The following is a 13,461-nucleotide window of genomic DNA, read 5'->3' on the forward strand; positions in this document are numbered from 1 at the left end:
CCAGTAGGACAATGCAGAAGTCAGTTGTCCCACGGTTTCACTGCTTTGCACCCACCCCTTCCATCTCTCCCACAAGACGCCTCAAACCTCACATAACACTTGTCCTATACTTCTTCAGATCCAGTGGATTTGGTTTAATAGTATGCAGCGGAATGGGATGCTGCTTGGTCTGGTGGTAATTGCTGGTTGCAGCTTTCTTTCTGAAACTGTAAAAGTGAGAAAAGACTGGCTGTCGTCAAACGAACTCACAGCCTTACAGATGCATAAAATAAAAAATCCAAATACAGGATTGTTCAGCAGAGGAAGAGGTGTCTGCTCCCTGAGTGCATTTGTATTTAAGTCAGTCGCCCTTTATTTCATCTATTCAGTCCCTCAACATTGAGCTCATCTGCCCCCTGAGCCATCACTCACTATATGGCAAGACCTGCACATGGATCACTCCAACCTCTCTGCAGAGCGGCTGAATGTGTCTATGAGACTATGTGTCCTTGAGGTTTGTAAAGACAAAAAAGATTTTAATTCCTGCTGCCAGCATTCATTCTCGTTGAGAGCAGAGAGGGAAAGTAGTAATTTTAGGTTACAAAGCACAGATCAGACAGTGAGAAAGCAAAAAAGAACAATTGCAACAGAAAAAAAGTGCAGTAACTGCGAATCAAAGCCAAAACAGAAGGAGGCTGATATTTCACAGGACTCACAGTTTACTCTTCCGCTGTGTATAATGCATCCTGCTGTTTAACCTACTGTATTTCTGTTAGTGCTGCTGGTCACTTAAAGAGATACCGCACACTTAAATGTGTTTGTAAACTAAATTATGTGACTTTTCTTTGATGAAATACATAAAAGCTGGCTTTAACATCATATATCAAATCCACATTTATGTATTGAACATGGCTAATAATGCCAACTATTGTTTCAAACCGTCTTGGACCTTTGAGGGCAAATGCTTATGAAGCGTCAATAGCTCAGGATTTCTCTACGTCATGACATTTATATATTTAAAACAAAAGATAACACCTTCTAATCAAAGGTGGGCTGCCCCCCCCGCCTCAGCACCCGCCCGAGAATCTGTAAAGCCTTGCTCATCTTCAGATCTATGCTGAAACTAACACTAAGTGTGTGTGCTGCTACTGGAGTTGTCGCTCATAGCCAGACAACCTAGAAAAACTAAGCATTTTTTGAATTTCCAGAGAAAGGTCCTTCAGCCAAAACTTAGGGGTGAAGTTACACTTTAATTTGCCCACATTTACAGTCGGAGCCAGACCAAGAAAAAGGCCTGCTGAGATACTGTATGTTGTACATGTGTGGCTTATTGTGACTCTCACCATCTTCCAATGTCGTGGCATTGATCTCGGAGCTCGAGGGCCCTGTGCCGGCTCTGTTGAAGGCCTGGACGACGACGCCATACTGAGCAAACTTCTTCAGATTGTCCAGCGTGTAGACCTCACTGTCTCCAGTGGCCTTCATCTCCACGATGCTGTACTGGCCGTTGCTGCCGGGGCCGTTCTCTCTGTAACCGATCTGGTAACCACGGATCACGCCGTTCTGCAGCTCTTTCCTGGGAGCCTGACGGATGTAATAAAAGGGGACAATGCTCACATCAGACTGTATTGATCATTCATACGGTGCATGAACAACTTAATACACTGAAGATGGATCAGGACAAAAAGTTTAGAGTTTAAATAGTTCCAATGCTTTACCTTCCAGGTGACTCGGATACTCTGAGAGGTCACAGGCTGCAGGATCACTTCCATTGGAGGACCATCCGGCTCTGCAGAGAGAGAGAGACACAGACAAAGGGGTTGAGGTGGAGGAAGTCTGCTGCTGTCGAAAAAATATTCTGGTCTACAATTTTCAAGGTTTTTTATTTTCCATTTCCACTGAAGTAGAGTTTTTATACAAAATGCTTATTCAAGGACAGATGTCAGTGTCACCACAGGCAGAAGAAGAGAAGAGCTCATTTGCTCACATTTACATAAGAAAAAACGAGAATGGCACTCAGAAGAGTGCATACCTGCGCCAAGGCCCGATAATCCCCGATCCGATAAATTCAATCAGGTTGCACCAAATTGCACACGCACATGAACAAAATATCAGTGACCTCAAATTACTTACGCGCTTCCTCTGTGCTGATGGTGAGCTCCTTACTGGCCTCGCTCTTTCCGATGGCGTTGTAGGAGTACATGCGGATGCTGTAGACGGAGGCGGGGTGAAGGTCCACAATGTTGGCCTGATTGTTGCTGGGGGAGATGTTTCGAGTGGCGTGCTTCAGCTCCCAGGTATCTGACAAAGAAGAGGAGAAACAGATAAGTGCTGTTTTTCATTTTTAATTGTGCAGTTTGCAGTCATTTTCCCACTTCAAAAACACTTCTGATAAATGAAATGATTTGTATTTTCTCAAAAATGTTGCATTGTTTAATTTGATACTGGCAGTAAGCTAACAGAAAAAAAGCATCATCAGAGTAGGATTTTATTTCAAGGTCAGATTTATTTATTAATTTTCTTAATTACAAGGAATAAACTATTTTTACTCACCTGTCTTGTTCTTATACTCAATATCATAGGAAGTAATGATGCTGTTCCCATCAAATCTCTGTGTCCACCTGAGGTTCATACTGCGATCCTTCACTTCTCGCACCTCCAGCTCCGGAGGGTCTGGGGGCTCTGAGGGTTTAAAAGAGAGGGTGTGAACAAAGGGAGGGAGGCAAGACAATGGAAGGAAAGGTAGCCGCAAAAAAAGAGACCGATTTGGATGGAAAAGAGGGAAGCACAGATTTGTGTAGTTTTTATCAGTATGAAGAGATGGTACCCTACATGCATCTGTGCAGGAGTGGTTTACCTTGCACGGTGAGCTGGATAAGGCCTCGTCCTTCTCCGTAAGAGTTGATGGCGTGACAGGAGAAGAAGACTGAATCCTCACGCTCGGCTGGCTTTAGCTGCAGGGAGAAAGGTAGATAGAGAAATGTCAAAGAGACAAACAGCTCTGACTCGGTGAAGACAAACTATGTGAAGTACAGATTTGTGATTTGGAGGAGTGAGAGTTTTTCCTCCAACATGCCTGTTCTGTATTTAGGTGAATCACCGTGCAGTAATAGGTGAGTCACAAGTAGAGGAATTGTCATCAGTCCACTGGTGCAATTATAATTTTTTTTGGTTCCAAGATTCACTTTTTTGCATCAATTTTATGCAAAAACCTCAAATTGCACTTTGCTCAACAGACCCTGTGTGCTGTGTCTGTTACTTTGACTTGTAAGGGTGCAACCACACAGACCTCATTCATGCAAGCTTTACCTTTTCTTTAAAGACCACAACAAATTTATTCCAAAGTGCTATTTGATTCCACATATTTAAGAATGTTAGTAAAAAAAAAAGTGTCATAGATAATAAACAGTCATAATTGGCGTCTAAAGTAGCCAATAGCGCTGAATGTACGTCACGCCACCCATTGTAGTAAGTAGAAGCTAAACATGGACGACAGCCAGCTCTCTATTGTCAAGGCCTCCTTGCTGATGAATCAGACAGTGTCGGTTCCTGTGCACCAGTTGGTAACAGGCAGAATTCATAGTCAAGGGGAGGGAGTTACAACATTGAGGAAGAATTATCATCAGGCGCAAAATTTGTTAAAGCCCCAGAGTGCAGGATGAATCATCAAACAGCACTTTTCCAGTCTTATCATCCACTCAAAGCTCTTTACAGTACAATCTGCATTCACCTAGTCACATTAATACACCACCTCTATACGCAGCACATTTTTCTATCACACACCATTCATACACTGACGGCACAGTTTGGGGTTCAGTCTCTTGCCCAAGGACACTTCAGAATGCAGAGTGGAGGAGCAGGGAATCGAACCACCGACTACTGGTTAGTTGATGACCAGCTCCAAGCCCTGTTCCACAGCCCCCATGAGGCCTTTAAATATATACATTCTTTAAACAGTGGATATGTCAACAACAATACCAGCCAGAAATATCAATGTTTAATGATTAACTACATGTAAAATCATTTGAAAGTCACATGTCCAGTGTGTGTTCCATCTGAAGTCTCTACTTTGACATAGGCAGACTGTCAAACCAGGGTAAAAGTTGTTAAATCCAGTGGCGATACCTCGATTCAATGTTGGTCGTCCACTAACCAGAAGGGTGGTGGTTTGATGCCCAGGCTCCTCTAATCCGTGCCTTTAATTGGGCAGGACACTGAACCCCCAAATTGGCCCTGACAGCTGTGCCAGCAGTGTGAGTCATGTGGGATAGAAAAAGTTGCTGCACATACAGCTGAAGCACTGTATGAATTAGTGAATGGCAAAACCCACCTCGAGTGGTCATCACGACTAGAAAAGCAGTATGAATAAATACAGACCATTTACTATCACCAAAATCTCAAGGTTGGAACAGCTGCATTACAGACTATTCTCATTTTGTGGGACTCGTGGGTGTCATGAATCATAACATGGTGTCTTTCAAAATGTCCAGAAACATGGATTTAATGTTTTCTCTGGAACTATATATTCACACTTGCACACAGAGGGAAGAACAGATGTCAAGCAATTAGAATATGTGACGTGATTGGCCATGATTGGTACCAACCTTTAGCAACACGCCGACTGATGTTAATGGATTCTTTCTAATCTCACCCGTTTTCTATGCACCTCAGGCAACCAAAGTACAAAAGTTCACAGCAGAGTGAGCTTTACACGCTGTGCCTTGACTCAACTAGATAAGTGTTTCTTACCCTGAGTGTAGACAACACCTCGTCGGTCTTCTCGTTGGGACTGGTGGTAATGGAGTACCGGGGGTTGCGGTCAGGGTCAATGACAGTGTCGCCTCTCTCCCAGCGGATGATGATGGGCCACTCTCCCCTGGCGGTGCAGTTCAGCTCCTTCACGTAACCCTTCTTCGCCATGGTGGTGTTGGGGTGACTGGTGATCATCGCCGGGACTGGAAGGAGAAAGGAAATGGATTGTGAGAGGAGGAGAATGTGAGGACACATGGAGGGGAAGTACAGTGACAGTAAACATATTGATGAGAGGGATATTAGATGACAGAGGCCGATAGAAGAGGGAAGGGGGATGGAGGAAAAGAAACAAGTAAGTAGATAATAAGCAGAGCTTAAGTGGAAAGGCAGAATGGAGTGAAAGAGCGAAGGAGAGAAGGGCAGGGCGGTTGGTAGTTAAAGAGGTGGAGCTCGGAGTGGCCAAGTTCCATTGCAGCAGAGTAATGAAGAGCTATGGTCAATGAGGTAAAGTCAATAAACCTCCTCTCTCATTCTCCAATAGTTAACATTGGGGTCTAGGTGAATGAAGAGGCAGAAACGATACACTCGACCGTTCGTGTACACTCTACACACAAAATCACTCACGGTCTCCGGCTAAACAGACACACCCTCATCCGCACAAACACACACGCGCACACTCGCGCACACACACAATATCGATCTGAGGAGGGTTCTGCTGTTTTGTTTTCATCACTTATTCATCTCACCCTCCCTCTTTTCCTCCCTCTCCGCTGAGCGAAACAGACAGAATTGAGGGAAGCAGGGGAGAGGAACGGTTCAATCAATAACACTAACACCAGAAGGAGCGAGAGGAAGAGAGAGAGGAAGAGAGAGAGAGAGAGGGGGGCAACCCTGAGATAGTAGAACACAGTGAAACTAGTTCATGTTTATATGTGCACCTGGTTATGTGTGTGTCTGCGTGAGCACGAGTCAAAAGGTTCCAGAAATTAAGCTTTAACATCTCTCATCTCTGATATAAAGGATATTGGACTCACGTACTGTCTTAGTTGATGTTCACATTCACGTGTGTGTGTGTGTGTGTGTGTGTGTGTGTGTGTGTGTGTGTGTGTGTGTGTGTGTGTGTGTGTGTGTGTGTGTGCGTGTACATTTTCACATTGCATCACACAGGGTGTTACTGACAGCAAGGGCAGGATGCAGAGATTGATTGCAGATAATGATTAAGCTCAAAGTGTTTTTGATTGTCTGTAGACAGATCCCAAGAGTCAAAAGATCAATTGCTCAGTTGCTCGCTTTCTCACTGCCTTTTGCTTAACGTGCGGACACACGCACACACACACACACAAACACACACACCTCACTTACATTTTTTTCTGCTCTTATGTCCACGTTCACCTTAGCTCCACCAGTTTATCCCTGGGTGTGTACAGTATGTGTGTGTGTTTATGCCCACAGAGCACAGTGCGAGCTGGCTCATTGGTTCGACACGGTTTGCAAGCGTGTAAAGATAAATCAGGAGCACTGGAGCTTCCTAGATGGCCCCGCTCAGTTTGGCTGCGCCGTGAAATGAATGGTCGCACTCTGATACATTAGCCTTTGCGAGATAGTCAACTCACTTTTAACGGTGAGAACCATGCTCTTGCTGATGTCGGAGCCCACGCCGTTGGAGGCCTGACACAGGTAGAAGCCGCGATCCTCTTCCAGGACGTGTCTGATGAGTAGCGAGCCGTTAGTCATGATCTGGATGCGGCCAGTCAGAGGCACAGGGTGGTACTGCTGCGGGTTCCCGATCCCTGCTGGACATATAGAGAGACGGGCAACAGGGACAGATGATTGTGTTTTGCAGCAGCTGGCAACACTTGAATTTCAAGAGAGTTCATTTTCAGACAGTGTATGGCTATTACACATCACAGTACATAAGTGAAGAATGAATGATGGGCTCTGTACCTAGGGTTCCTTTGGCATGCTTCCACATGACCTTGGGGGGAGGGTATCCATCAACAGAACAGTTCAGGATCCCTGCCTTCCCATAGATCCCGTCCTGGTTGTTGGGCTGCACCACAAATCGAGGAGGCACTGGAGGAAGAGGAGAAGGTTTGTTACTCAACGTGTACAGGAGACATATTGTGTTAGTTTTTGGACCCTCCGATTTTGACAGTTATATTAATACTGTAACATTATTGAATTGCCTAAAATGGCCAAAAGAATCATGTGCTTTGCTTTCAACTATTTTCCATCAGATCCTCTACTGCTTAATTTTTGACCATATTTCAAACACTAAATCACTTCAGTGCTGTTTTAAAATAACCCCTTTCCTTTCCCCTTCAACCCATTTCTAAATATCACTTTCATATTTCCTGTCCTCTCACACCTGTTCTTTCTTACCAGTGACTGTGAGCTGCCTCTCTGTGCTGACAGTGGCAGCGTCATTGCTGGCGATGCAGGTGTAGTTGCCGTTGTGCTTGAGCGACACCTTGGAGATCTGGAGGGAACTCATGAACTCCTTGGTGTCGATCGTGATGCCCGAGGAGGCTACGATCTCCTGCCCGTCCTTGCGCCACGCGATGCGAATGGGCATGTCACCAGACGACACCACGCAGGCGATGTACATCAATTTACCGATGGAAGTCGGAGGAAAGTCAAATGGCTGGATCAGTGGAGGAACTGAGAGAAAGAGAGGGGAAAGAAAGTGAGTGATAGAGGGCAAGATGTGTAGAGAGGAAGGGAGAGTAAATAGAAATGTAGCCGGGACAAAGTAGAAGAAGTCAGATAAAAGGAGACGAGTAAAACAGATAAAACAGACAGATCAAGTCGAGGAAATGTATGATGAAAAGGCGAGTGGGGGAGATATTGGCAAGTACAGGCAACAGGGTGAAATAAAGGGTAGATAGAGAGAAGACAGAATAAGGCAGAGAGGGAATAGATATAAAGAAAAAAGATAAAATGAAAACGGGGTTGTATAAATGAGTAGGGTAAGTAAAAGGTGAAGACAGAGATTTGAGGCAGATATGAATAAGTGAAGGATCGAAGAAGAGAGAGAAAGTCAGATGTGAAGGCACAGGAGAATATGGGTAGACACACAGATTTGAAGATTGCGGGGCATCGAGAGGACATGGGGTGGGAGAGTGAGTGAGGTGGAGTGAGGGAGAATCAGAGGGGGGAGACAAAAACACAGTTGGATCTCTTTCACCTGGAAGTCTGACTGGTCAACAACTGGGTCATTAGACTCTTAGACTGCAGGTGATCATAAACCTGCTTTCCTGAGTCTCTCCTCTAAGCCTGGACCCCCACCACTGCTGCAGCCGGTCCAGCCAGCCCACTACCCACTCCGCAGCCGACTGATGCCCCCCCCCTACCAACCCCTCAACTCCACCCCGCCCTGCCCTGCTAAAGCCAGCCCATAATAGCTGCTCTAATTAGAGCCTCATCCACAGGGGGAAGAGCGGCGTTGCCATGGAGACCGGCGGAGGTGATGGCGGTGGTTTTGGAGTGCGGGAGGGGGGAAGGTGGTGCTGGTGGGGGGGGGGTTACAGCTGAGACATCTGGGGGATTTAATCTGGGCCTCGTTAAAATTCATCTAATTAAATCAGAGACCTGACGAGCACACATTCATACATTCAAGCACATACCTGCACCCACACGCCGCGAATGTGCACGTACGCACGCACGCGCACATGTGCATGCAAAGCGCACACGCACACGCACATGCATGTATGTGCAGGGATAACTCTCCACAAGGACCACCAACTACCACAAGATTTCACACATCTGCTAATGTTAAGAAACACACAATCACAACCCACACTCACACTCGACGACATCCTCAAACAAACATGTCATGCTATTGCTGCACAGAGCAGAGCGAAATAACATACAGACTGACATGCAGAATACACACAACACACACACAAACACACACGCAAATCTTATACAATAGCACTCCTGCTCTATGTAATTGCTGAGTGGTTGAGAGAGCACACTAGGCCACTCCGCCCCTTAATCAGGGGTTATTAGAGGCAATGCATACAGCTTTCTTCTTTCCTCTCCCTCTGTTACAATAACATCCTCCTGCTCCAAAGCAGTCGTACTCACTTTGCATCCCTTTTACAATGACTCTGTTTCCACTGCCTTTTATGAAGCTACGATCATAAAAATTACAATTCTACATTATTTCACACACAGTGGATTCACATTATTGCAAAAAAAAAATGCTCAACGCAAAAAGTTGTACACCAATTTACACAAGTTTATGTGCGCTCTTGTGTTAGGCCATCTACGTGATTTTGTGTGGAGGGAAAACACTGAGTAAAAATATGAGAAACTCTGAAACTGACCTTTGACAGTGATATAAACAGTCTGCGTGATGAACAGCTGCGGCTGGATGAGCACGCTGCAGACGTAGGCCCCCTCGTCCATCCCCTTCTGAACATCGCTGAGCTTCAGGGTCCCATTCTCGTACACCACCTGAACAGACATCAGCATTGTTAGATGCTGAAATTCTACAGGCTTCCTCTTCTTGATAATTGACATGGCTGTGAATGTAAACTGAGCAGATCCTAATATTAAAACACTGATGCAAAAAGAAGCCCCCTTTGATTTGCTTTGGGCCTTCATAGCAAAACATAAAATATTGTAATGTATACGATGCAATAAAAGTGACTCACAGGGACGATAGAAGTCGGAGGCCATTACCATTGTGTGTCTGGCTGCAAAACTCTTTATGTGCTTGCTTGAGCTTTGGTTTGTATAACTATGAGAGCATATATGTGTAATTGCATCATGTTATGTAAAACTATGTCAACTACATGTTAAATGTTTCATGGAATACAAAAGTACATTTTTCGCATCACTCTATAAGATGTAATTAGTGATACAAAACAATGGCCCTGCCATCGTTCAAAATTCACTTCACAGCTGTTTTAGGAAACTGGCTAACTCTAAACAATAACTAATTCTATGGTAATAATGTTTTTTGATGTCTATTTTGTATATGTGTATATATATTAAGTAGTGAAACAGCCCATTTCTTGGTCCTTTTGCCTTTATGTACCAGATTGAAATGGTAAAATGGGTGAAGACAGGCAACAAATGGCTGAATCGTCTACATCCCTCTATATACAGGAAAGGAAAAAAAGCTCTGTGCATATTGTCTTTGAGCAGAAGTGTAGAAAACCCCACCTGTCGATGGTTATCAGGCAGCAGAAGTCCCTCCTTGTACCAGTTGATTGAGTAGTAAGGATACCCAATCACCCGGCAATTTATAAAACTGTTTCTTCCGGCCACTGCCGTGATGTTCTTCATGGGCCGTATCCTTGGGGGACCTGATGGGAGCGAGGGAGGGAGAGAGACAGAGAGAGAGAGAGAGAGAGAGAGAGAGGAGGAGAGAGAGAGAGAGAGAGAGAGAGGGAGACATAGGCGGACGGATGGAGGGATGAAGAGATGGGTTGACCACAGGTAGAGGAAAGGGAAAAAAAGAAGATCATTAGTTGATGGTATCAGGAGCAGGTCGTGGAATTTTAGGAATATAAGGGAAGGGAGTTGGGAAGGAGGGAAGGGGCAGAAGAGGAAGAAAAGCATGTAGGGGTAGAGGGAGAGAGAAAGTTTTAAATGTCTGCCTTTCATTTTTTTTAAAGGCACTCTTTAATAGCTTTAATTCTGCAGCTTTTCTGGAGAAGCATTCCAGACACATGTCGGTCTTGAGAAATGCAGTTACACAGCAGTTTGTTAAGCTACCTAAGAATATTATTGTTTTTGTTTGTCCGTCATTGTGAAACACACACAGTGTTTTGAAATGTGCTAAATGAATAAAGTTATTATTATCATTAAAAGACGTGAACTAATAATAATAATAAGCCTCACCAAATGCCTTTAAAAGGTTAAAAGGAAAGAGAAGTGGATGCAAATGCTGTAGATCATGCATCTGTTTCTCTACAGGTGGTTCATGTTGTTCCTTCTGATAACAGAGTAATAACTGGATGCGGAAACACATTAGTGCCATTGTTTACAGGTCAGATTGGATTAGTGATGTCAACTTTATTTAAAGCTACTGGCATTTAAACGAACACTTAATGTGACCCACAGCATGAGCAAACCAAAAAGAGAAAAATAAACAGTCAGAGGGAAAGTGAGTGTGAAACAGACGAGAAACCGACACCTAACATGATCCTCTACATTTCTTTAAAGGCTTTCAGTTGACCGGAAAGTTGCACGTTTGCATGCGTGGGTACGCCCATGCATGACATATTTTCATATGTGAATTTTTATTCATGCCAACCAACCACTTCCCGTCTGTTTTATGGTCAATGTATCCTGCACCTGCCACATTTGCGTTGGGTGCTGCGGGACATGCAGGGTCCTCCGGTGCAGAACCCATCGACTTTAACAACGTAATCATGAAACTGTGCGTGTCCATATGTGTGCAATGCAGCTTTTATTCACCGTGGGGCATGGAGCAAACATTATGCATTTTACATGGTTGCATAGTGTAACTAATGCGTTGTTTTTCTTTGTTTGTGTGCGCTCTATAAAACAGTGATGCTGTGAACTCTATTAAGGTCATTCTATGAGATAAAGTATAGATAAAATACAGTAAAAATAAACCGTAACTGCCTCAGTGTGTTGGTCGTGTATCATGGGCAACAGAGCAGAGACTGAAGGCCGTGGGCAGCGAGGCAGGCCGACAGACAGACAGATACAAAATGTGTTTAGCATTATTGGAAGACACCAGGAGCTATCACTCAATCATCCGTCACTTCTGCTCTGACCTTCTCACCACTGCTCGTCTTGTATCTTTGTTTTTGTCTCTCCTTTCCAGCCCTCCTACCCCCACCTCTCTCAGCCTCTTTCTCTCTCCTCCCTTTCCCGGCGCGTGCTGAGCTTTGAAGTTGCAGCTCTGACGAGTCAAAGATGTATTATTCAGTGGCACCGTCGCACAGACGCAAACACAAGCACTCGCACGCCCAGACACACACACGTTCACGCACTCTCGCACAAACACAGCTCCGGCATACTTGTGACTGTGTGTTCCACTACCTGTGTGTGGCTCAGGATCTTTGCTGCTGGCCGCTCACTGAATGGGATAAGTTGAGCGTATCACATTTCAGTGAGTGGATGAGCATAGTAGTGTGTGTGCTGCTGCTTTTTCATGTGTGGCCATGTATGTGTGCTCATTGACTGCATTTGTGTCAGTTTGTGTTGCATGTTAAACTGAAGATCTCTGGCATTGGGGCTCATTCTCACTCCAATGATCAGTCGGGCATGTCTGCTCAGAGCAGACTCACATGTCACAACCACACATCTCACCACAGCACAGAGAAATAAGAGGAGAGGGAGAGAGAGACAGCGATACAGCCCTGTCCATCGGTGTCACTCCTCATCTTTGTCGTCTCTGACGACAGTGACATCACCAGTCCTGTCACCAGAGTTCCCCCTCACTCCCCCAGCAGACACTGGCACTCCTCCACTCCTCTCTTTTACATTCCTCTTCTCTCATTTCATCTATTCTCTCTCTTGTCTCTGTCTCCGGCCATCTGTTTTTGTGGCCTCTAAAGTTTCTCCTTTCATTTGTCTCACATCAAACTATAGCTTCTCTACTTTTACATTTTCTCTGCCTGCAAACTATGTGTGGGTGAATACAGGTAGATGCAGTAGGCGGATAAATAGGTGCATGTTATTTATGTGTTCATATGTATGTGTGCATTGACACAAGCACATGTGCAGAGCTACAGTGAGTCAGAAAACAGAGAGGTAACCCTGAGGAGACTTCAAGAAAGAAAGAGAATGAGACAGATGACAGGTAGAGGCTGCCGGAGAAACAAAACACCCACTGCTGCAGATAAACTGTACGTGTAAAGACGGAGACCAAACAGATAAAGTAAAACAAATAAAAGTAAAAATATACATATGAGAAAGGTAGAGATATAGAAAGGTACAGGATAGGAGATGGGTCAGGAAAGGGGAAGGGGTCAGGCTATGAGAAGCCTCTGTATGACTGATATTGAAAAGTAGACAGGCACCTCTTACGTTTATGCGCGCTTGGTACTCGGCGCTACCGGCCGAGTTTCGTGCGGCGCACCGATACACTCCTCCATCACGAATCTGCGGGCTGCTGACGTTGACGTGGCTGACAGTGCTGCCGTCGGAGAGCGTGTACTGGCTGGCCCTGACGCGCGACAGGTCTCGGGCCACGGGCTCGTCGTCCAGGGTCCAGGTGATGGTCGGAGGAGGTGCTCCCTTGGCGGCGCACATCAAGGAGAACGGTTCACCCGGGACCACCACCCTCTCACTGAAGGAGGCAACAATACGGGGTGTGCCATCTGAGAAACAAGCATGAAAAGAGGTGCTTTTAGTGCGTTTGGACTTAAATCAGCATCACGGTGGGAAGATGGATTAAAATGAGAAGATGGACCTTATTTGACAAAAGACTAAATCAATGTAGAGTCACACTTCAGCAAAAGAGCAAAGCTGCATGAAGAGTAACACAATATAGCAAATCTCCAATTTGAAGAAGCTTTGACTCTTTGGTTTCATTTTATTGATCTGCTTTGGGGTTTTTCTCTGCATCTATTTATCTCTGCACAAATATGTTTGAATAATCAGTACAGACATGAAACTAGATAAAACATGGAAATGCAAACCAGTGGTCAATGTTTCAGTTTTATGTCAATTAAACTGGAATTATTCAGGTAAGTTTACCTCAACTTGTTAATATTTATATATATATATATATATATA

At 44.8% G+C, this 13,461-nt stretch overlaps 1 protein-coding gene across 2 annotated transcripts in view; it reads right to left on the reverse strand.

The window, feature by feature from the left end:
• LOC118106570 (Down syndrome cell adhesion molecule-like protein 1 homolog) overlaps nucleotides 1-13,461 on the reverse strand; it is a 97,710-nt gene that overhangs the window by 20,488 nt on the left and 63,761 nt on the right. Inside the window, exons 7-18 of one of the 2 annotated variants that reach the window (XM_035155234.2) lie at nucleotides 12,744-13,043; nucleotides 9,907-10,049; nucleotides 9,063-9,192; nucleotides 7,114-7,392; nucleotides 6,676-6,804; nucleotides 6,345-6,524; nucleotides 4,729-4,934; nucleotides 2,837-2,933; nucleotides 2,533-2,661; nucleotides 2,113-2,280; nucleotides 1,698-1,768; nucleotides 1,323-1,563 (exon numbers count right to left, since the gene is read on the reverse strand). In XM_035155234.2, coding sequence (XP_035011125.1) covers nucleotides 1,323-1,563; nucleotides 1,698-1,768; nucleotides 2,113-2,280; nucleotides 2,533-2,661; nucleotides 2,837-2,933; nucleotides 4,729-4,934; nucleotides 6,345-6,524; nucleotides 6,676-6,804; nucleotides 7,114-7,392; nucleotides 9,063-9,192; nucleotides 9,907-10,049; nucleotides 12,744-13,043 — 2,073 coding nt within the window. Of the gene's footprint in view, nucleotides 1-1,322; nucleotides 1,564-1,697; nucleotides 1,769-2,112; nucleotides 2,281-2,532; nucleotides 2,662-2,836; nucleotides 2,934-4,728; nucleotides 4,935-6,344; nucleotides 6,525-6,675; nucleotides 6,805-7,113; nucleotides 7,393-9,062; nucleotides 9,193-9,906; nucleotides 10,050-12,743; nucleotides 13,044-13,461 lie in introns of those variants that run through there. The other variant, XR_004695223.2, reaches the window with a different exon arrangement.

The sequence above is a fragment of the Hippoglossus stenolepis genome, chromosome 4 (assembly GCF_022539355.2).
Source record: "Hippoglossus stenolepis isolate QCI-W04-F060 chromosome 4, HSTE1.2, whole genome shotgun sequence".
Classification (NCBI taxonomy): Eukaryota; Metazoa; Chordata; class Actinopteri; order Pleuronectiformes; family Pleuronectidae; genus Hippoglossus; species Hippoglossus stenolepis.